This window comes from Mauremys reevesii, linkage group 3 (assembly GCF_016161935.1).
Source record: "Mauremys reevesii isolate NIE-2019 linkage group 3, ASM1616193v1, whole genome shotgun sequence".
NCBI classification, from domain to species: domain Eukaryota; kingdom Metazoa; phylum Chordata; order Testudines; family Geoemydidae; genus Mauremys; species Mauremys reevesii.
In genome coordinates, this window is record NC_052625.1 from 9494229 (window position 1) to 9518748 (window position 24520).

Genomic DNA, 24520 nt, shown 5'->3' on the forward strand with positions numbered 1-24520 from the left:
TCCTTGACTCTGGGAGCCAGCCTTACCCTGCTCTGCTATGAGAATCCCCACTCCTGGGCGGTTCACGCACAGCCTCTGGCATGTAAGTTGCTCCTTGGATTGTGCAACCAAATGACACTAGCCAATATCTTCGGTCCCAGACACAACCCTAGGAACCACCATCTTGAAGTGTCCAGTTATGCCCGCTGGACGCTGCAAGCTTATAGGAGTTCATCAATTTAACAAAGGAATTGATATGTACTAGGCTTGTTATCCCAAGGGGAGACTCTGAGATGCTTTGTGGAGGTGTTTCTTTGCCTTCCTCATTTCCAAAGCCCACAATGGGAAGACCACAAAAGCCCATCCGAGTTACCCAGGAGAGGGACTGGGCTCTCAGCGGTTAAGGTTAGCTGGAACATTGAGATTTGTAACTTCACCTCTTACCAAGAAAGGTACAGGTACTGCTCCGTCTACTCCACACAGCATTTATATTGCAACATCCAGAACTTACAATGCCCACACTGGCATGGGGTTGCTTTGAGGATGCTTTAAAAAAAAAGTGAAAAGTAAGTTATTTCGTGATGTTCTCGCTTAAGAAATACATTTTAGTAAGGAAGAGAGGTTAGAGTACTTATCTAGGAACTAGGAGATGTGGGTCACATCCTTGCTCTGACACAGAGTCATGTGTGACCATGGGAAGTCACTTAGCCTCTCTATGCCTCAAGTCCCCATCTTTAAAATGGGGAAAGTAGCACTGCCCTACCTCATGGGGTGTTTTGTGAGGAAAACATGTTTAATATTGAGAGGTGCTATGATACTATGGTAATGAGGGCCATATAAGTACCTCAGATGTTAGGGCTGGTCTGACACCATTTGGAGTCACACTAGCTAGGGTAAGGATTATAAGGACTGTAAATCCTCATCCTTCCGGCCATGAGATGATCACCAGCTGCGGTCAGAAATTCCATCCTGCCCCAATACAGTGTCACACAGCTACTGTATAGGGGTCTTACACTTACACTCCCCTGAAGGTGAGATTGGTTACTCTGAGTGACCGGTTACTGGACTAGATGGACCACTGTTGTGGTCTAGCGTGGCAATTCTTACATTCTTACTGCCCAACATAAATCGCCCTCATTTGGGATTCATCTCAAGTCTGCTGCTCCGTCACTTGCCAGGGTCTTAGTGTGCCATGGAGGCAAAACTCTTAGAGTATGTCTACGCCACAGTTAACCACCTGTGTCTGGCCTGTGTCAGTTGGCTTGGGCTGCAGGGCTGTCAAATTGTGGTGCAGACAGTCAGAGGTCCCAGAGCTCAGACTCTAGCATGAGTCTGAATGTCTAGATTGCAGTTTTCCAGCTCTGCAGCCTGAACCCTGCAGCTGAGACAGGCCAGCCATGGGTGTTTAATTGCAGTGTAGACAAACCCTCAGTCCTTGAGGACTAATCGTCAGGCTGTCTTTAAAGCAGCTGGTACTAATAGCTTGGAGGAGTTCAGCCTTCTAGTGGCAGAGATGAACAGGCACAGTAGAAAGCAGCCGTAAGGGTAGGATGGGAATACAGGATACACGGAGAGAAAATAGGTAGACCCAAATTAAAGGGCAGGTTAAAAAAAATCCACAGCTTTTAATGGCCATTCATCACTTCTTTGTTTCCTTTAATTTGTGTTTTGTGGGGATAATTCACTATTGCTTAACAGTGAGTCATTAACATTTTCTGTGCCCATTCTTGTTGCCATTTTGAAGTTTCCTAGGTTTTGGCATATTCTTTAGTGCAATGCTCAGAGGCCTGTGGAGCAGAGTGCATTAAAATTAAAGAGTTGTCCTCAAGCTTCTGTTTTAAGGAGGGCAAAGACCCACTTACATACACTGGTACTGTACCTTGTTCTGAATGGAGTACCGGGGCAAATACATCCAGGCTGCCCTATGGCCACATTATGCTAGTCCCCTGGACTCTTTAGCCATGTGCTATGGCATGTTTCCACACCTAGTCCCTTACAAATGTACTGGGGAAAACTAACCAGCACACCAGCTCTTGCACCATAACACCCAGCGAGTATAGTCAGACACCTAGAGTGAAATCCTGCCCCATTGAAGTCAATGGGATTTTTGCCAGTGACTTTAATAAAGTCAGGATTTCTCCCCTGGATTGCACTGTGCAACATATGTGATCAGTAGCACGTGCTAGAAGCAGCTGCACATTGCATCTGTTTGAAGCAGTACTAAACTGAACTTCAGAATACATTCTTCCCCCGCCCCCGAGCCTGTCTGCTTGCACAGGAAGGATGAATCAGGGCCTCACACCTGACTCGCTCTCTAGAGAGGCTAAGCGTAAGTGCAGGCTTTTGTCCTACGCCATGTGACACTTCAGTTGTTTGTTGGTTTAAATCATTGAAATTTGGATTTGAAGTTACGGCTTTGGCAATCCGACAGCTTGGGCATATCAGATCTGATGCTGGATGTTTTACGCATCAGATATGAAGCTTACTGCTATGCAAATATGTGCACACACACGTACTAGCGTCACTGAGTGAAAGTTTCTGCAAATCGTGTTGTTTGCAGGCAGAATGGGTAATTGTAAGTGCAGGGATGTGGAAGCAGTAGGTTAGGCCCTCTGACAGCCAAAACAGCTGTAATGGATGAATGGTTAACACCTTGGATTCAAAATCAATGGGGTTTCCTGGTGCAGTTGTGAATCTTGATCACAGTGAGGGGCTGCTTTTGACTGGGAGTCTTTTTCTAAAATACATGCTCTAGGAATTATTTTGTGGGGGCTCTGTGGCCTGTGCTATACAGGAGGTCAGACTAGCTGAGCACAACGGTCCCATCTGGCTTTGGAATCTATGAATCCTCAGCTGGTACAAATCGGCATCGTTCAATTGATTTTAATAGTGCAATGCCAGTTTATACCAGCTGAGGATCTGGTCCCATGTTTCCTGGGAAATTCAGGTTTTGTCAAAAATATGTTCCTCCTTATTCAATGCAAGTCAGTAGCAGTTAGAGTACTATGGTGCTAAAGCAGATATTGCATGTATTGAAGAAGGGAACTTCCAATTTTCACTTGGAATATTGCTTTTATTTCATGTATTATAAAAATTAGTCATCCAAAGCACTAAACCAATTGATACTGTTTTTACACATTGGTTGGCAGTCTTGCTGAGGACTGAATGTTCATGGACGCTGAACATTCTCTCACCTTTAGCGGTGATCCTTCCAAAGAGGGTTTGAATCATGTTAGCAGGGTAACGTGGATAAGTGTCATATGGCAAGCAGTGCATGTGATGCTTTAGTTAGAGACTTCCGAGGTCAAGGATTTCACAAGTCCAAAATGTTTGCTGCAAATCAGTAGATGATGGACAATGGTCTCCTGAGAAATCTAGTAGCATTCATCAAAATTCAGACTGCTTTGAGGGAAAACAAAGACAACCTAAAGGAAAACAGCTGTAAATACATACAGCTTTTCAGTCAACATAGATCAGAGGACCCAAACATTTAGAGCTGAGTTTTCAAAAACAGACACTTAAGATGCAGACACAAAATGTGCATGCTGCCGCAAACAAATATGTGCTTGTGCAAATTAGGCATTCTGCAGGGGGAGTGGATAATTGTGCATTGCAGACGGTGTGACTACATGCACAGTGTATGTTTGCAAGCAAGATTACCTGCTTGTGCATCCATCTGCTTCTGAAAACTTATGGTGCAGAATCAAAGGGGAAAACATTGAAAGAAATCAGGAAGGAGATGTGAAATGTGGGGGGGTTATAACAGTGAGGCAGGGAGAAAGAATTGAAGGGAGCCAGGTTCATATAAACACCAAGTGCATTAAACACATGTAAATGAGAGAAAAACTCTCAAACTTCAGTAGCAGAGTTAGGCCAGAACAGAGCACCTTTGAAAAATCCCATTCTCAGTTGTCTATCCCAGGCACCAGCCCTAAAGAAGCATTTTCAAAGAGGAGGGCTTTTTATTATTTTTAATGTGGATTTAAAATATAAGTGTAGAGAAAATAGAAAGTAGACATTTACATTGAGTGGAGCTGCCAGAGGAGCTGAGCTCCCGACAGAGAGCTTATCCACAGGAGGACCACAGAAATGGTGAATGAGGAGTGCATTCATCGACAGGTACATTATATATCTCTTTGACATACTTATATGACCCGTGTTATCACAGTATCTGAGCACCTCCCTGTGTTGAATGCATTTATCTTCACAACAACCCCATGAGGTCAGGAAGTGCTGTCCCCATTTTACAAATGGGAAAATGATGTGTAAAGAGATTAAATGACTTTCCCAAGGCCACACAGGAAGTCTGTAGCACAGCAGGTCATTAAACCCAGGTCTTCCCAGTCTGAGGCTGGCATCCTGCTCACTGGACCATTCTTCCACTATCTGTAGTCTTCCATCACAGGATGTTTGCACTGCCATTACTGGAGCTGAACCTATTGTGAAGATTGAGTTTCCAGTGCTGGAAGCCCAGAACTTTTCATAAACACAAAAATTTGATTTAAACGAGAGGACATTTTTCCCCTAAAGTCTCCATGTTTGAGAAAAAGCTGTTGGTTGTTTTTTTAATTTTACAATACATCAGTATTGCAAACGGGTAATATAATTACATTTTTAATACATAGTGTGGCATCACCTTGGGAAATTTAACTAACCAAATAACGGTGGTGATTAGTATGATAAGTATTGATTTGGGAGCTACTGTTGATCCATGAGTGACTGTACAGCTGTTGATTTTCTCTTGCACTACACTGTCTTGTGTGTTACCACAAAAAGAGGTCTACTGTCCCAGTTTTGTGGAGTAGCCTTTGTATCTTGTGTTGCTTGTTTAAAGTGTAACACGTGCTTTAGAAATGAGACTTTAAAAAGAGCTTTTTATTAATGTGGAATTCAGGCTAAATTGGGGATCTGAGCAATTACTTTTGAAGGCAATGGTAGCAAGGAACTTTTTAAAACCTTGTTTATGAAGCCTTGCAATTATTACAGAAAATCTCACTGATGTCGAAGATGCATGTTCATCAGCCATTTGAAATATGAAAACATTTAAAAGATAGGAGAATACTAATGAGGCACATTGACTTTTGTGTCTGTCTGTCTGTCTGTCTGTACAGGCTTTGATTTGAGACTCCTGGTGGCTTTGCATCAGGGTAACTCTATTGCCTTCAATGGAGTTGGTCCTGATTTACACCATTGTAAATAAAGACAAACCCTGGGCTATGGCATTGGCTTGTGTTAAGTCATTTTCATTTAGATTTGATGCTCTTAAGATGTCTTTGACAGCTTGCCTGTCACCAGAGGGGGAATGACGTTATTAGCACTCATTATTAGTAAATTTGTTATAATTACCCCAGCAGCCCAGAATGAATCCCCTTGTTTCATGTCCTTGTTATGTTGTTGCAGCTGGACAGCTGGCTGGTAACTCCTCAGTAGAGATGTATCGCCAAGTGCTCCTGTCAGGCTGCCGCTGTGTGGAGCTGGACTGCTGGAAAGGACGAACAGCCGAAGAAGAGCCTGTCATTACACATGGATTCACCATGACAACGGAAATATCCTTCAAGGTATAAGAGGCAACACACTGTCAGTTTATCTGGGGTAGTTCCTCGCATGTAAAATGTGTCCCAACACATGGCAGAGTTAAAAACCTTCGTACAGTGAAGGTAGAAGGAAAGAGAAATTGAGTGACAAAGAGATGTTTTTAGATGAGTGTTGAAAACAGGTGGAGAGTTGCGGAAACAGACAGATAGAGGGAGGATGTTCCCATAGTCCAGAGCTGCAAGAAGAAGATCATGAGTGGAGAGATGCCACATTCGGACAGAAAAGAGACCGGTGCTAGATGATAGAGCAGACAGACACGTATGGAGTCCATGGCAGGTTTTATAAACAAGGAGGGCAAGTGTGAACCGAATCTTGAGGTGAATGGGGAGCCAGTGGAGTTGTCTGACGATAGAGGGGATGTGGCCACATTTCTTATTACAGGTGAGAAGATGAGCAGGGGGATCCTGCATAGGCCAGAGTCTGAAGAGCTGGAACTGAAGCCATGACAAAATGAATCCAAGCAAGAGAAGAAGGCCTGAATGAGGATTTTGACGGAAAAGGAGGCAAAGCTCCAATTCTCCCTCTCTTCTCTATCTGGCAGGGACTCTTAACTCCCTGCTAAGTTTGCTGTCATATGTTTTCTCTCCTTTCCGTGGCCTGCAGCTTTATTCATTCCTTTCCCCCTGCAGGTCTGACTATTAGCACCAAGGTTGCAGAAAGGCCTGCAGGGAGAACTTCTGTATAGCATCCCCTGAGGGAGAAAGGAGGCAGGAGTGCACACAGCGTGGCAGAGGACCTCTTCCCCTCCAGGCATTCAAAAGCTGTCAACACCCTGGCACTTTCAGTGACACTTGATATGTTTTTCCCATGATTCCCCTGAACGGTCTGGTACCCACAGCTTGGGAATCAGTGGGTTAGTGGGGAAAGCAGAAAACAAAAATGCTGAAGCTTAGAAGGCAGCAAGATAGTAACTGTAAAGATAAAGGAATAACGAAACTGTAAATTCCAAGAACTAGCATGACAATGGGCTGCCCATCCAGGTAGTGAGGCATTAACAGTGTCAGTGGGACCTGAGCATTTGTCATAATCGATTAAAAAGTTACCAGTAATGTGTTTGATCGTCTCATGAAGATAAAGCTGCTATTTGGGGATGGGAGCTGAAGTATAGCAAGTATGACCAAAAACATCTTTTTGTGTGTGTGTGTGTGAGAGAGAGAGAGAGAGAGAGAGCGTTTCCAGGCTTCTGAATTTCATGCATTTTGTCATCAATAGTAAATGTTAGTCCACAGCAGTAATGTCTATTGGCTAAATGCTATCTCACTTTCAGTCTACAGTATGTATTTGATCTGCAGTTTTTGTGCCTCCAGCACAAATGCTAGATAGCGGTAATAGTACATTATCTAAAATGCTATGTAAGGGCAGCATTTTAGAGTTCTGAAAGAAATACCTACTGTTAACTTTAGAAGCAGCAAAGAGTCCGATGGCACCTTATAGACTAACAGACGTTTTGGAGCATGAGCTTTCGTGGGTGAATACCCACTTCGTCGGTTGCATACCTCCGACGAAGTGGGTATTCACCCACAAAAGCTCGTGCTCCAAAATGTCTGTTAGTCTATAAGGTGCCACAGGACTCTTTGCTGCTTTTACAGATCCAGACTAACACAGCTACCCTTCTGATACTGTTAACTTTAGGTACTTCTTTTCCATGGAAATACATTTCTAGGCTTACTAATATGCAGACGACATTTGGGAAAATATCATCCTTCTATGAAGTATCCTTGTATTACTGGTGATAGGCTTGGCCACTTTAACAGCTACAGATTTTGTGTGCGTCTCTTTCACTGTGAGGGACAAGTGTTTTCTTGTCTTGATAGCCATTCACTTAAAAACCAAGTAACACGACAACAAAGTACCTATATTTCACTTGCACTGCACTGCTTCTCTGCTTTTTTCACTCTTTTTCTCTAACTCTCTGCTGATAGATTTAAGTCACAGGAAATTGTAAAATACAACCCCTGGTACTATTATTACTTCCCGTTTCACAGTTGAGAAAACAGTTGATGCTGATGGGTGTAGAGTTTGGTTTCTGAAAGTTGCTTAATTAAATAAGGCGGTTCTCAATCTCTCCTCAGCCATGTACAAGAGTATAAAGAAAAATCTGTCTGATTCTCTTAAAGCATACACAAGAATTGGGCCCGGGAGATTTCAGGATCCAGTTCACGTCTTGCTGGCATCTGAAGTGGGTGGGAGGGAAGTTTGAGTATAATCAGAACCTTTCAGTCACCCCTAATGCAAATGTCCTTTTACACTTATTTATTTATTTCTTGCTGCTTCTCTTTTCGCCTCTAAAGTGTATGCTGGCTGAGGTAGAAGAAGCAAAGCAGTAGATAGAACACATCAGAGGTGTGTGACTCAGTTCTGAACGATCATTGGCTCTGGATGTTCAGTGCTAAGGCATTAAACAGTTCGTGCTTTTGGCATGGCTGTCATAGGCAATGCTGTTTGCTCAGACCATCGGTTTTGACTGACATAAATAGATTTTCTGAAGTGTAGAGACAAAAAGTAATATGAATTCACTTTGAGACAACTTCATTCATTCATTTTTTTGTCTCCTCTCATGACTCAGAGCAATTTGTGAGGCTTCTGTCTGCTGCAGATTGGGAGCCACTGCAGGTATATGGCCTTCTAGCAAAACCAACCATATTCCTCTTGTCAAAGTCAGGAGTTGCTTTCTAGATATATGTACTTTTTGTGTCTGTTCTTTGGAGAATCATTTTAAGTGAGTCATGCTCCTGCTGCAATGAAACATGGATCTTAGCATCATTTCTGCACTGACTGAAGTGGATCTGTGTATACATTTGAAGATGCAGAAAGCCCAGTGTCTCAAAAAGGGCCCATCACTTCATTGACCCAATGTTTGAATCTCACATGTACAGATTCAGCCAATCCCAGTAGGGTGTCCAAGCTCTTACCTTTTCAAGTTGACTTTCCCCTCACTTCATTTTCTCCCCTTGTATTCAGTATTTTCATCCCATCTTAGGAGTTGCAATGACAGCTGAGGAAGTAGTTTCATATGACTATACAGAACTAGTCCATAACTGGAGCAAAGTTCTCCTTCCAAGTGCACAATGGGGTGCTTATCTTTCTCTTCCCTACACATGCAGAGCTCCCACTGCTATCCATACTATTGTGCAAAGATGAGAAGAGAATTTTGCTCACTCTCCCTAGCAGGTGTCTGAAATGTAACACATGCTGTACACTTTCACCTGGACATGAGTCACAGGTCTCTTAGAAAGAACATTTCATAGAATGCTACTTGGCCCAAGTCTACTACAAAATAAGAAATAGATCTATGCACTAGAGTTTGAGGGCCTGCAGCTTGATTATTTTTATTATGCTTTCAGGGTCTCTTGCGGTCCATGTGCAAGAGTGGTGAAGTCTAAAGAGAAGGAAAGAGTAGAGCTACTACATCTTAAAGATCTAAACTAACCTTTCTGTAGATAATAATGGGTGGAATTTTCAAAAGATCCTTGTGACTTAGGTGCACATGCCACATTGGCTTTCAATGGGACTTACGTGCCTAGGTCGCATAGGCACTAATAAAAAAAATCCCACCCAGTGTCACAAATGTAAGGTGACATCAGTATTTTGTGATCTACCTGAGCTAGAAGCAAGTTTCATCTACAAGGAGGTATTTTGTACTGTCCAATGGTATGCAGTGTCTGTTTCTAGCTCTCATGGTTCACGAGATATCCGACTTTACTTACTTATGTATCATTAACTTATCAGTTTTACTTCTGCAACTAAACATGTAACCAGAAACCCATTGCTAGATAGAACTGACCCATGGTAGGCCCTGCGGAGGAAGATTCCACATTTCTGAATAGGAAAAAACAAATGGCTTTTGAAGCTGCTCAGGGGCTAGAGCATGAGAAGTAATCTTTGTAGAGATGGTCAGAGTGCCAGTGAGATAGTTAAGTGGTAAAGTTTGCTATTTATTATATAGGGAGTGTGCATGTATACATATGTATAAAGTCATATAGCTGTAGAATCAGTTCTTCAGCTGGTGTAAATAATCATAGCTCCATTAACTTCAGGTGAGGATCTGCTCCATACAGTATAGATATAATTTGATGTCTCTGTAGAGACATGAAAAATATAAATATCAGGATATACACTCAATGTTGCCAACTCTCGCTATATTTGGTGTTTTTTCTTAAAGCCCTAGGCCCTAGAGTTGTGTGAATGCACTGGAATCTCAGCTTTCATTAGAATAACATTAATTTCTAACCCTCGTGGTTGTATAGATTAGCTTGGAAAGTTCAAAACCCAGAAAGCAAATAAAAAAGAACTCTCACTAAATTAAAAAAGCCTCATTATTTTGAATTCAATTGTATGATTTTTGGTGCTTGACTCATGATTTTTTTTAATCACTGTATGGTTGTAACAGCCTTCGATGCTAATGCACATTCACCTGGAAGCAGGTTTGTATTTCAAGAGGGAAATGTGAATTATTTCTAACAATAAGTGCATTGATATAGGGTAAAAGGGCACACAGCTAAAATTCGTGTCATAAAATGATTCCTCTGGTAGATAAACTATTGCCATCTTCAGTCAAAGCGGAAAGGCAGCCTTTACAAATAAATGGTTCCATTTCTGAATCATATCTTTTATAGATTATTACACAATAGGATGCTAAAACTCAATGAAACAATCTTTTTTATATTGTGCCTTGAAGGGTTTTCCCACATCAAACAGGAAGGAGAGGTCTGAAAATTTGTGCATCAGAGTACTACGGATTTTACAAAAAAAAAAGAAACAAACGAGAAAAGAAAAAAGTGCTACTTAGAAGATACAACAGGCTTGTCAAATAAAACATAATTATTTTAATTATTCAAAATAATCCATGAAAGGTATAACTTTAGGCATGGAATGAATCATGACCTACAAAAAGTTCTACAATAAGCTATTGATTCAGTCACAGAGAGGCACAAAAACACATCTGGAATGAGATAACACTTTAAGTTTATAACCGTTTGGAGATCAGATTGTAGATCAGATTGAAAAAGCACATCCAGAGCTTTCAGGTTGTTCAGAATAAAAGGTCTGGGCATGGTTTTGGAAGGCACTGAGTTCTTTTGTGTTTGCTTTACAGATAGATAAGTTAGATCAGGAACCAAAATATACCTCATTTAGACATAAAGGGTTTGTAACCTATCTGTGTCCTATTTTCTTTAGGAAGTAATAGAAGCTATTGCTGAGTGTGCATTTAAGACATCGCCTTTTCCGATCCTCCTTTCCTTTGAAAACCATGTGGATTCGTAAGTAATTACAGTGTTGCAATGTTTATTATAGTGTTACAATGTCAAGACACAAGATTATTTAGCATTTTTGTTATCTAGCATTATCATCAATCATCGTAATTACTGAATTTGTCATCCTACATGTAAGCCCTTAAGGTACTTAAACATGTGCATAACTTCAAGTACGTGAGTAGTCTGATTGATTTCAATGGGATTAGTCACCTTCTTAAAGTTAGGTACATGCTTAGGTACCTCGCTGAATTGGAGCCTTGCATGTGAGGGGGGAATGTTTTGATACTTATTGGTCAAATTCTGCCACCTGCACTCAGGTTTTATAGTATCTTTCTGCCCAAGTAGCTGCAGTGATTTTAATGGGCTTACTCCTGGAGTAAGGTTCTACTCCAGCAGAGTATGTGAAATTCCCATTGACAGTAAACATAACAAAAATGAAAGAAAGAGCGAGCTAGAGAATATGCTCTATCATATGTTTTAATGTACACAGCTATTTCCTTGAAGGTTGCACATGTGTAAGTAAGAGTGGAAGCTGTCCATAGTAGGTGTCTTAGGGCTCGTCTACACTATCGTGCGGGGTCAATCTAAGATAAGCAACTTCAGCTGCGTGAATAGCATAGCTGAAGTCGATGTATTTAGATCTACCTACCGCAGCGTCTTCGCTGTGGTAAATCGACAGCTGACGCTCTCCCATTGACTCCGCTTATGCTCCTCATTCTGGTGGAGTACTGGAGAGTGCTCAGCGGTCGATTTATCGACGTGATAAATCGACCCCCACTGGATTGATCACTGCCCACCAATTTGGGGGGTAGTATAGCCAAGCACTTAGTGGAGAGCCTCAAAGTGGCATTAGCGTGTGTGTGTACGTATTGGAGCTGGTCAGTAATGTTTCAACAAAACCTTTTTCTGGCAAAAAATGCAGATTTGTTTAAACCAACACTTTTTTGTTGCAGGAAAGGGTGAGTTCTGACAAATTTCCCGATTTAAAAAACTTTGGGGAAGAAAGTGTTGAAATTGTTGAAACATCTCACTTTTCGACATTTTCAACACAAGAAGTTCTGCTTGTTTGGATTGGAATGACTTTTCATTTAGAAATTTAGGTTAATGGTAATTTTTTTCATTAAAAAAGTTGAACATAAAACAAAATGTTTTGATTGACCGGAACCAATTTTTTTCCTCACATTTTTGGTTTGGGCAAATTTTCAAGATTTTGACAGTCTGTGCCAATTTGGTTGGAAAAATTTTGAAATCTTGAAAAATGTCCTGTGAAAGAAAAACTTTCCCTCCCCTCCCCCAAGCTCTAACATATATATGATTAGTCATGGAGTCAGGAAAGATTTTGGGATTCCCACTTTTTGTACTATTAGACAAAGATAAAATGAAAAGGAGATGGATTTGCTGTACAGTGGATACTAATGCACTGTTCTTCATTGCCCACACTGATTGATTTACAGAACAAAATTAATATAGAGAAATGGCTACTCATCCCTCCCTTTTAGCAAAATCTAAGATTCCATTGTCTTATAGTGAACTGGACTGTTTCTACATCATAGCAAAACAGTCACCAAAAAAATGAGGGAAACATCACATGCATCCCATTTCATCTGCAGTTGACCCATACAACCCTGAAACTATGCTGATTGTTGGTCTTGCTGCCATTCCCTCTCCAATCACCCCTTTGTATCAACCCCTCGTTCCACTGGAGAAAGAAATCAGGAACCCTGGATGATCAGATGTTTGAAATGTACCTATGTGACCAAATTCAAAGGTGTGATTAAAGGTAACAAAGAGTGTGGAAGGAAATCTCAGTTTGTCACTTTCACTCTGAGAAACTGGAGAAATGTACTGTACGAGCTGAAGTTGAGGGGTTGACCTATTTTATCCTACACCTGTTAGTTTCTTTCACTGGTTTCTTTCTTTCTGGCTCCTACGTAAATTACACCAGCTGACACTCAATTAGACTCCTTTACACATGCCCACTACTGTATAACTTATATCACTTTACACATCACATCTGAATCTGACCCGCAGTCTTTAAGGAATATGCTTGTTTTGATCCTTATTCTTCAAATCTGTATTTTAAAACTATCAACAAACTTTGTTTAGAAAAGGCAGATAGGAGAATCAGCATAATGACATATTTATTAGCTCAACTGTTCAGGTCTAAAGATTAAACAAAAAGCAGTAAGGATAAGGTCTTTTCCAAAGCACCAGCCTCTACTTTATTTTAAAAAAACAATGAAATTTATAATTGCAAAAAAGAAAACAATTATTTTCAGAGGTAAAATAAATGCCAAAATATCTTTTAAAAATGGGATTAAATTTTAATCACAACTAGATATATTGTAAAATTCCAGGAAGATGAAAAATCAGGAGTAGTTAGCACTGTGTTACTCCAGTTTTATGCCAGTGTTACCCCATAGAAATCAATGATGTTTCACCATCATAAAACTGCAGTAACAGAGAGATGAATCAGGCCCTAGATGTATTATCTGCAGTGCTCTTTCATGTGTTGCGATGACAATAACAAGTTATTAACAAAGGATATTTGGGAAAGCAATATGAAATGTGTTCTGTTTTATTTGGCTTTAAGGTTGATTAACTATTGGTATTGGTTGTTGTTAACTTTCTGCTGCAATAAATTATCCCATTTAATGTGTGCAGCTTCTAATTTTGCCCTAGCCAAATGCTACTTCCAGTTATTTGACTGCATGTTATAATGAGACTTTTATTTCTTCACAAGTTGCTGAAGAATACGGCAATTAGTCATGCCAGTCAGAGAATCCCTCATCTAATTTCATGGAATGCTTCTTCTGCCTTTCCGTTTAGATGGAACATTATTTTTCTTCTAGATTTTCATGATCATTCAGGCCTAACTACCAGTTCATAATGCTAAGTACTTTCGTAGCTTCCACTTCTGGAGAATTTATGTAAATCCTGGTCTCATGGAAGTCAACTCCCCGTTATTTCTGTGGGACCAGAATTTTCCCTATAATTCTCAGCTATTAGATTTGTCTTCACTGAAAATTTTGGGTGAAATTCCAGTTGCATCAAAGTCAATGGTAATTTTGCTATTGACTTCAGCTGGTACATGATTTTACCCTGTATGCATTGGTCATGTAATTTTTCTTAGTGACTTTTAGATCACCTGAGGTAAATATTTGTTACTACCTTTCAACATTTTTCCCAGAAGGACTTAAACGTCATGGAATTTGATACCATGTGAATTAGCTCCTCCATTTTCCTTACCACTATTCCAACATGTGTGGAACCATAACCCGCGTGTCATTTTCAACTCTGACCTCTCTCTCTTGCTCCACACATCTAGATTCTGTCTAAATCTCGATGATTCTTTGTGCACAACATCTCTAAGAGGCAGCTTTTTTTCCCCATCCAGACAGCTAACACACTTATCCAGGCTCTCATCATCTCGTGTCTTGATATGGCAACAACCTTCTCTCTGGCCTTGACAAAGGCAATTTTGCCCTGTTCCTATCCATTCAGAATGCTGTTACTAAGATAATTTTCCTAGTCTGATGCTTTGGCCACGTTTTGCATTCCTCCACTGGCTCCTTCTTCTCTATCTCATCAAACATTGCCTGCTTGTATTCACTTTCAAGGCCCTTCACAGTCAATCCCCACCCTACTTATCATCTCTCTTGCACTGTCAAGCTGTCAAAGCTCGCCTCTGATTGGCCCATGATGCCAAACTGCACTGCCCATTTGCTAAACTTTCAAACAGGTACCTTCATACCTCCCCCATCTGTCTGTATTAACCTGTTTTTTCTTGTTTTATATCGTAAGCTCTTTGGGTCAGGGATTGTCTTTTTATGTTGGTACAGCACCTAGCACAATGGATTAGCCCAGATACATGTTTTTTTAAACAAGGCTCCAGAGGCGATCTTGGCAGTTCCAGGCTGTAGTAAAGAACAGAATTATCAGACACATAGATGGTGTTCGAGAAGAGTCGACACAGCTTTTGTAAAGGGAAATCATGCCTCACCAATCTATCAGAATTCTTTGAGAGGGTCTACAAACATGCGGACAAGGGTGATACAGAATACTTAGACTTTCAGAAAGCCTTTGATAAGGTCCCTCTCCAAAGACTCTTAAGCAAAGGGAGCAGTCATGGGATAAGAGGGAAGGTCCTCGCAAGGATCACTAACTGGTTACAAGAGAAGAAACAAAGGGTTAGGAATAAATGGTCAGTTTTCAGAATGGAGAGAGATAAATAGCAGGGTTCCCCAGGAATTTGTTCTGAGACTAGTGCTGTTCAATATATTCATAAATGATCTGGAAAACGGGGTAAACGCTGAGGTGGCAAAGTTTGCAGATGATACAGGATAGTTAAGTCCAAAGCGGACTATGAAGAGCTTCAAAGGAATCTCACAAAACTGGGTGACTAGGTAACACAATGGCAGAAGAAATTCAGTGTTGACAAATGAAAAGTAGTGCACATTGAAAAACATACTATACATCAAAAATGGTGCGATCTAAATTAGCTGTTACTACACACGAAAGAGATCTCTGGGTCATTGTGGACAGTTCTCTGTAAATATCTGCTCAATAATCAACAGCAGTTAAAAAAGCCAACAGGATGTTAGGAATCATTAGGAAGGGGATAGATAATAAGACAGCAAATATCATAATGCCACTATATATGATATGCCATGATATGCCCACACCTTGAATACTGCATGCAGTTTTGGTTGCCCCACCTCCAAAAGATGTATTAGAATTGGAAAAGGTACCGAGAAGGGCAACAAAAATAAGTGGTATAGGACAGCTTCTGTATGAGGAGGGACTAAAAAGATTTGGACTATTCAGCTTTGAAAAGAGATGACTAAAGGGGGATGTGATCGAGGTCTATAAAATCATGACTGGTGTGGAGAAAATGAATGGGAAAGTGTTATTTACCCATTCCCATAACATGAGATTGAGGGGGTCACCCAATGAAAGTAACAGGCAGCAGGTTTAAAACAAACAAAAGGAAGTATTCCTTCACACAATACACAGTCAACCTGTGGAACTCATTGCCAGGGGATGCATAAAAGTATAACTGGGTTCAAAAAAGTACTAGATAAGTTCATGGAGGATAGGTCCATCAATGGCTATTAGCCAAGATGGTCAGGGACACAACCCCATGTGCTGGATGTCCCTAAGCTTCTGACTGCCAGATGCTGGGACTGGACTACAGAGGATGGATCACTCAATAATTGCCTGTTCTGTTCATTCTCTCTGACACACCTGGCATCTGGACCATTGGTCTGACCCAGTATTGCCAGTCTCATGTTCTTATGTAATGGAGTTCTGGTCCATGACTAGGTCCTTGGCACTGATGATAATAATCATAAAAACTGAATGTCATTAATGACTCACTAAGGCATCCAGTATTGTGTGTAGGTTTTACAGCATAGAAAATAATTATAATGTTAAGATACATCATCATTCAGTAATGAATATTGCGGTCAAAGGCAGCATAATGAAAAAAACAGCACTAAGAAATGGACCCACAAAATGGGAGCGGGGGTGTGTGTGAAACATTTAGACTCTTGAAAGCATTGGAAAGGCTTCAGAAAGACTTTGAGTTTTGAAGTGAGATTAATATAAGATATCTAAAAATCTGAAGGCAGACATCTCTATAATTAGAAACATTCTCATGACCTAGCAGCTAAAAGGTTAAGTAATCCTTGGACAGTATCCCTCTAAAACCCATTTTAAGATTAAACTTAATTAAAGGCAAACTCACCTTGCCGTTTTCTGCTAGAATTAGTATTACAAATATTAATAGATGTCATGCTCTCCGGCGTGGCTCACAGCCTTGAGTGCTTACCTCAGGGCAGACACCCCAAACTGATGGTGTGTTCTAAACTTAGATTTCACCAAGCCAGTAACAAATGTGAACTCCTGGATCACTATTGCAGTCTTGCCATGGAGTCACAGACAGTCCCCTTAGCCTTTCCAGTCTATCTTGCCACTCAGACAAACTGGCCTCAGTGATAAATGGTCACTTATACTAAAAATCACACCACATTCAGATTGCTTCCAGTCCCAAGAGACCAGATCAACTGGTACCCTAGATCTTAAACCAAAGACAGCATCTCTAGCAGTCCTGTAATAAACTAGCTAAAGGTTTATTAACTAGGAAAAAGAAATAAGAATTATTTATAGCTTCAAGCTAGTAAACGTATACACACAAATGGTTTAACATCTAAATCCTAAAAGTGATGGAGCTGTAGTGATCTGTCAATTCAAAGTGTCTTTCAGGGAGAACCCTGGGGATTTCTGCCTCCGTTTAGAGTGTCTGGCCCTGTAAGGGTTCAAACAGGGAAGAGTGAGATGGAAACTTTTTGTTTTATTTTCCTCATTCAGCTTTCAAGTCCACAGGACTGGAGGAACTTCCTTGCATGTAGCATTTCCCAGGTGTGATGTGGCCATTAACCAATCCTTTGTATGGTGATGTTCCTGGATGGCCCATCTGATTTTGATAGTTCTTCTGGATGGGCAGGTGGCGTGGAGGACGATTCCCACGCCTGGGCTCACTATTTCAGAGCAAACATTTTCAAAGTTATAAAGCAAAATCTACAGATTTTCTTATCACATGGAATACCGACATTACAAGTGAGATTAATGCATGCAATTTACAAGCATCTCATAGAGTAAAAAACACTAAATACATTCTTATAAGGCTAATATCTATTTTGAGCAAAACTAATATACAGGTGAACTTCTCTGGTCTTCAGCAGTGAGTCTGTTCATACTTAGCTAATACCTGCAGTCTTGGCAAGAGTTGGCACCTGGTTTGCCAGAGTTACAATAGTGTTTTTAGCAAGGTTTCTTTTTCTGGATCCTCTTTACAATCTTTTAGACTGTAGGCTCTTCTGGGGAAGGACTGTGACTTTATGCATGTCTGGTACAGCATTAGGCACACTGGCAACAGTTCACAAATAATAGGCTATTATTATATGTAATGCCTAGGAGACCCAGTTATAGAGTAGGACTGCATTGTGGTAGGTGTCGTACATACACAAAACAAAAAGAATGGTCCTTCTCCCAGAATTTCACAATCTAAGTAAAGGGAGAAAGATCAGTTTGTGTATTTCCTGCTTAACGCATAGGGTATGTCTACATTATCTGCTAGATTGGCGGGCAGCGATTGATCCAGTGGGGATCGATTTATCGCGTCTAGTCTAGACGTGATAAATCAACCCCCGAGCATTCTCCCATCGGCTCTTGTACTCCAGCGCCGCGAGTGTGAAGACACCGCGGTGAGTAGATCTAAGTACGTCGACTTCAGCTACGTTATTCACATAGCTGAAATTGTGTAACTTGGATTGATCTCCCCCCTCCTCACTGTAGACCAGGGCATATTGAATGTTCAAAGGTATTATGCACCTCCTTTATCTTGTAAATAAAGTCCTTTGCCATTGCACCTTTTGGGGGTTTATTCATTTCCCATACTCCTGGTACAATTCCATACAGTACAGATCATTACTGCATGGCTCAGTATGTTATAAACTGTTAGTTCTTCACACACTGAGAACTGAGATATATGTAGAGTTAGATGTGGGGTTAGGACAGGATGGTACAATTTCCTTCTACTACTACTAGTGAGGATAGTTCTAAACCTAAATTCTCTCTGAAGTGCTATAAGATTTCGCTGTTCTGTAGGAGTGAAACTCTCACTACCTTCAGACATCTGGGTGGGTTTTTTTCCGTTGATGTGCCCTTTTAAAATCTGATCTTATGCCTGTTCCTAAGTTTTAGATAAATGTGGGGTTTGGTTTAAAGGGCACAGGCTTTGAACATCACACTGTCTATGTGTGTGGATCCATTAAAAATACATACTAGTTGAGAAAATGAAGATGAACTTGCATATAGTAATTTCCCCATGGAGGCCAAAGTTATAACAAATCCCTACTCACCCACCCACTTTCCACAGAGAGCTAGGGGTGTTTTGTGCACCCTGTCAGTGTTGTTTGTTTGAAAAGGAGCTGCCAGTTAGATAAGAACTATAACATTCTACCTTCACCCCCAAGTCACTGCATTCTGCACCAACCATTCCCTTGAGGGTTCTTAGCTCTCTTGGCTTCCTACGCGTCTTTCTAATATTATGCCTGAGGCTGAAACTGCGTCTTAACTTTCTTGCAGAACTGGCTAACTTTAAACGACAGCTTTAACAAAATACTGCAGTGATTAAAAACGCAGCAGTTTAAAACCCAGCATAGCTTTGTGGAATCATTTAAAATCTACAACCGTGTGTATTGTGGACAACTGAACTTTGTGACTGTTTTAACCTATGGCTGCTAACGATGGAATCCCCTAAATGGGAGCAATGCTGAACTTTGGGAGATTCAGATTCTGAGTCAAATGCCATCCAGGCTTGGTCCCATCTCTGTTTTACTCACTGTGTCACCAGTTATCTTTCCATTACCAAGGACACTGCTGGCACACAATGAATAATTGGTAATCATAACAAGAGAGCAAGTGGGGCAACAGAATGGGGTGTTAGTAATGTGAACAGTGTACGTTGCTGAACTGCAAGTTTATCCAAATCCTTTTGGCTAGATTCTCATGTACACTAAGGCTCTTTCATACTGCCCTAGTAGTACAATAGGGCTTTAAAGTAGATGCACTAGTTTATTTGTGTTTGTAAAAGGTTAGTCGAGAAGTAGATTAAAAATTCTTTCTGTCACCTGGGCAGTTGTCCTTTCCACTAGAGCTGGTTGGGAATTTTTGGACGAATTGTTTTCCATTGAAAAATGCAGATTCATCGAAATCCAAACTGTTTATGAAACGGTGAGGTTTGATTAATTTTCCAACTAAAAAAATGGGGCAGAAAAAAATTCAGTATTTTCAAAATAAAAAATCCTGTTTTCCTTTTCAAAATGACCTTTAAAGAGGTTTTAGAAAAGAAAAAAATGTTAAAATTGAAAATGTAATGTTTCAAAATGACCAAAACCAAACATTTCAATGACCAAAACTGAATTTTGGGGGGGTTGGCTTTTTTTTGTTTATGAATATTTTCAAATTTTTCAACTTTTTCTCCAAATTGAGATGCGCAAAAAAAACCCCACCCCACAATGCTCAAAAATATTCACGAGACGAGAAAACTATTTTCCACCCAGCTAAGTTTCAACTTCCTGTGAAGAGATATGATTGTAACAAAGGGGTTCCCAAATGTTGTGATACACAGGACTGTAACTTGCCAGAAAAAACCTAGGGCCTCACCTCTTGTATATTCATTTATATAGATAATTCTGTTATGAACAATAGATGCAACTATAACTGCTTGGTGTTCCTATATGTTCGTCCATGACCCGTGAATAGAAATTGATTTTTGTTTGATTTCACTAGTGAAACAAACCTGTAGTTGAACAGTTTTAACCTGGCCCTGTAGTTATAAAAAAAACTGCAGCTGCAGGCTGCATTCTAAGGCTATGCAAGTGGCATTTATTATAACCTATCTGTAGTCCTAAAACTCTCATCAGAATGATATCTAGACATTATTTCACTCTTGGTTTGGGTAAACTGGCTGTAAGCACAGTCTGCTCAGTTTGGCTTCTCCCTAGTGGATGTCATGAAAACCACCCAAGTAATTTACTGTAGTACAATATGATATAGGCAGACAAGCGTCTAATAAGGGGAAATCTCAACAGTGGTCCACCCTACAGGCTAAAATAATCATCTGGCTACTTGCTCCAGGAGCTTTTTGCTAAGACCAGGTCTACATTCGGAAGAGGTTGCTGATCAGTATAGCTATACCAGAAATGCTCTCCTATACCAAAAAAGTGTGCTTATGCCTGTTTTCCAAACGCCATCTGAGCTATATCAGCCTAAGCAGAATTATGCCATTATGGCTGCACTGAAAATAGGTCTTTTGCCAACAAAGCTTTGGCAGTAAAATATATATATATATATATATATATATATATATATATATATATATATATATATATATATATATATATATCACTAGCTAGTTTCTAGTGTAGAACTGGCCATAGGCTGACCATGTTTGAGAAAGTTTCTGTGTGACTCTGTGCAAAATGTTGGAAGTGCCATTAAAAGGGAAAATCCCGTTTCTCTTTTTTGTTAAGTTTTCTCAAGTAAAAAAAAGAGAAAAAGCAAAGCAAAATGGGGGTGAGGGGGAAGTAAATGCATAGATATACCCTGAAAATCCTTGATGTGACCTAAAAGTATGATGAAGGAAAACATATTTCAATAGGTTGTCTCCAAACGCCAAACATGTGTAACCGTTTATTTCTATCACTCCCACAACTGATATATTCAGTTTCTATATTCTGTAAAGTGCATGTGAATATTTGTCGCTATGCGACAAGTTCAGTTTCACTATTTATGACTTCACATGGCCAGTGCCTTTATTGTACTATTTCATGTATAATCCCTGTGATAAGAGCCGTCAGAGAAGTCAGAATAATTGCATGATGAATCTAGATCATTGTGAACAATTTACAATGATAGGATCAGGAAATTATCTTTTCATCTAGTTAAGGGATATTAGATTTTTCCATTACAGCTGCTTTGAGCCTGCAGTAGGAATAAGTCTCACTTAATTCTATCCTTTCCCCCCTTCTAGCCCTAAGCAGCAAGCCAAAATGGCAGAATATTGCAGATTAATTTTTGGAGATGCACTGCTCATGGATCCACTGGAAAAATACCCAGTAAGACGTTTTGGTATTTCCCTGATCATAAACATATGTCTGAATATTTTTTGCATATTTCAGTTTTCTGTTCTTCATATATCACCTTACAAGATAGAAGCTGCTAGCTTTTGGGAGTTCGGGGTTTTTAAAGTAGTTTATGCTACTATTGGTTTAAGCATATGGTGTCTGATCTGGAGATTATTGTGATCTAATCCTCTAAATCAAAATTGGCTCTAACATCTACTCTTTTATAATCTGGGCTTTCACATTTGAAATAATACTTCTTATGGTTTTTATTGTAGCTATTTCATAGTGCATTTTTTTCGTTGTCTTCTAAAGCGCCTTCACTGGTGCTGTCTCGTTTAGCACAGAGTCTACCTGTTGTGCAAATCACGCTTCATCTTAAAATGGGGTTACGTTTTGGACTGCGCAACTGTACATTGTATCATGGGGAGAATGAGAAGCTGGCATGGGATCTTTTTATTTATTACACATCTCTCCTTCTTTCCTCTAAGCTTGAAAGTGGTGTTCCCCTTCCAAGCCCTATGGACTTGATGTACAAAATTCTGGTGAAGAATAAAAAGAAATCACAAAAGTCTGCCGACGGAAGTTCAAAAAAGAAGCTCTCTGAGCAGGCTTCCAACACGTGCAGTGATACGTCCAGCGGGTTTGAACCCTCATCTCCCGGAGCAGGTAAAAGTTGATCTCCCAAATACATTACTGCCTGAAACCTAAGGAGCCCAATTGTGATTGACACTAAGTCCTGTTTATACCACCCTGTAAGTGTAAAGGTGCCTCAGTGTGGGGCTAGCCCAATGGCTGGTATGTTACTTACCGAGGGCAAAGTGCTGTCCCCTGACAAAAGCCAAGTCAACAGGCTTTGTTCAAGTGGTCTAAGTGGGATTGAGGCTTAAGAGTTTTTCCTGCTAATCTAATGACCTGGTGCATTGTGTTGTGTGCAATAGTATCTAGCCACCCTCCCCACACACACTTAGGGAGTTTAGTGTGCAGTCAGCTCCTCCAAACTTCAACGCAAAGGGAAGCCCCATAGAGCAGAGCTTTGCAGCATGCAAGGGAAATGACGTCCCTTGAAGGGCCTTTCTGCATCTTAGCTCCGTGCACAGTGAAACTGCAGCGGTTCTGCTGCCTTTAAGAGAGAATGTAGCGGGGGATTTGGCTTTCAAAGTCCCAGAGCCCCATTCACTGCTGTCTCACATCTAGTAGGGTCACGTGCAGCAGTGCAAAGTGGGTGTAAAATGCCAGCAGATCAGAACGGTATCATTTTGCATCCACGTACTTTGCATTGAGGAAAACGACTACACAAGGTGCAGGGCCAGGGTAAATCGGGCCCTACATCTTGTATTACTTCATGGTATATTCTCAGCTCAATGCACCTATATTTAACCATGGGACTCCTATTAATTCCCACTCCTCCATATGAAAATACACTGCTCTGTTTCCATTTTACTCACCTAAATAAAACAAATAAATTGATTAGCACGGGCTGTGCATTCCTCTGGGCAGAGAACAGATTCATTTTCCTGAGACACTGCAGCTACCAATACATGGATGTAGATTATTTGCATTTACTTAGCTTTGATTTCTCTAATTATCACCACACTATGCTTTTACTTTTATACCCGTAGCTGCTCCCGCCCACGCGCAATGCACAGTACTTACTGTTCATGCAGCTAGACTTTACACGCTTTCTAGTGTAAACCTTCTGGACTGAAAAGGTAAAAAACTTGCTCCAGGCTAGAACTGGGCAAACTAAGTAGAAGAGCAATTTCCAATAAATAAAATATATAAAAGTATCTTTATCTGCTTTTGATTTGAGAGCACTATATCTGTCTACCCAAGTTCACTGCGATTTGTTCTGCACTCCTATAACAAACAACATTAATTTGTTGTTTTTTTAAGTTCCTGTGTTCTAGTGAGAAACAGGTAAAATAATATTGAAACTAATTATCCAGTACAATTGGTGATTATAGGGATCTTAGCCAATGGGAAGCAGTATGTAAGAGCAGTTTTAAAATATTTATTAAAGTTAATGTTTAAAATCAAATTTACACAAGTTAAGAAGAAAGGTACATCTGGGATCAGGTTTGGGTTATGAGGGATTACAAGTGTCGGTTACAAGGTTCATAAGGTATATACATAGTACATAACCAGCATAGACCCAGATTGGATAAGTGATCTCGAGTACGCCACTCATTGAATGTATTTAGAGTCCAAGTCAGTATTGGTGTAGTGAATAAGTACATGGGTAAGGTGCGTCCCTTGGTTCGTCAGGGAAGGAAGGAAGTGGGTTATTTCCCTGACTGGCATTCTCAATTACTTGACCTGGTACTGATGGTGACCCGTGATGCGCTCCGTGTATATGTCTCTGGACCACCTGATGGTGTCGGACACCATGAGCTGTCTCATGAGCCGGGCATAGCGTCGACCGACTCTGCACACTCTCAGCACCGGCTCGTTGTGAGGGTCCCACGTGCCCAGGGCTCCCACAACAAGGGCGTGATCTGGACCTCGTAGCCCTGGGCAATTGGTGATTATAGGGATCTTAGCCAATGGGAAGCAGTAGGTAATACTACATTTCTTGTTGGTCACTAGCTGATTTCTTGAATGCAGATTTAGAACAGGAAGATTATTATTATTTATTAGTTGTATCATGATAGTGCATAGAAATCCCATGTGAGATCAGCGCCCCATTGTGCAGGGCGCTGTTCACACACATCATGAGAGACAGAGCTTGCAACCTAAACAGTTATTATAGGCAGATAGCACTACCCAAAATTAAGGTTGCCTAACACTTTGCATTATAAGACCCCGTTTATAGTTGCTTATAACTCCACCAAACTTTAAGCATTAGGGGAGACGTTTTCTATGCCAGGTGTCAGCCAGTCATGTAATTAAAGATATCATAATGCATACACACAAGACAGCTGAATTAAGGTAGCACAGGCAACTTCAATTCTGCCATTTCCTAACTTTTGATTGTGTGATTTTTGCAAGCTTAAAGTT

At 40.5% G+C, this 24520-nt stretch overlaps 1 protein-coding gene across 3 annotated transcripts in view; it reads left to right on the forward strand.

Annotated features, from left to right (window-relative positions):
• PLCB1 (phospholipase C beta 1) overlaps positions 1 to 24520 on the forward strand; it is a 627028-nt gene that overhangs the window by 452736 nt on the left and 149772 nt on the right. For all 3 annotated transcript variants that reach the window (XM_039531329.1, XM_039531330.1, XM_039531331.1), the window contains exons 11-14: positions 5380 to 5537; positions 10753 to 10835; positions 21430 to 21514; positions 22012 to 22189. In XM_039531329.1, coding sequence (XP_039387263.1) covers positions 5380 to 5537; positions 10753 to 10835; positions 21430 to 21514; positions 22012 to 22189 — 504 coding nt within the window. The remainder of the gene's footprint in view (positions 1 to 5379; positions 5538 to 10752; positions 10836 to 21429; positions 21515 to 22011; positions 22190 to 24520) is intronic.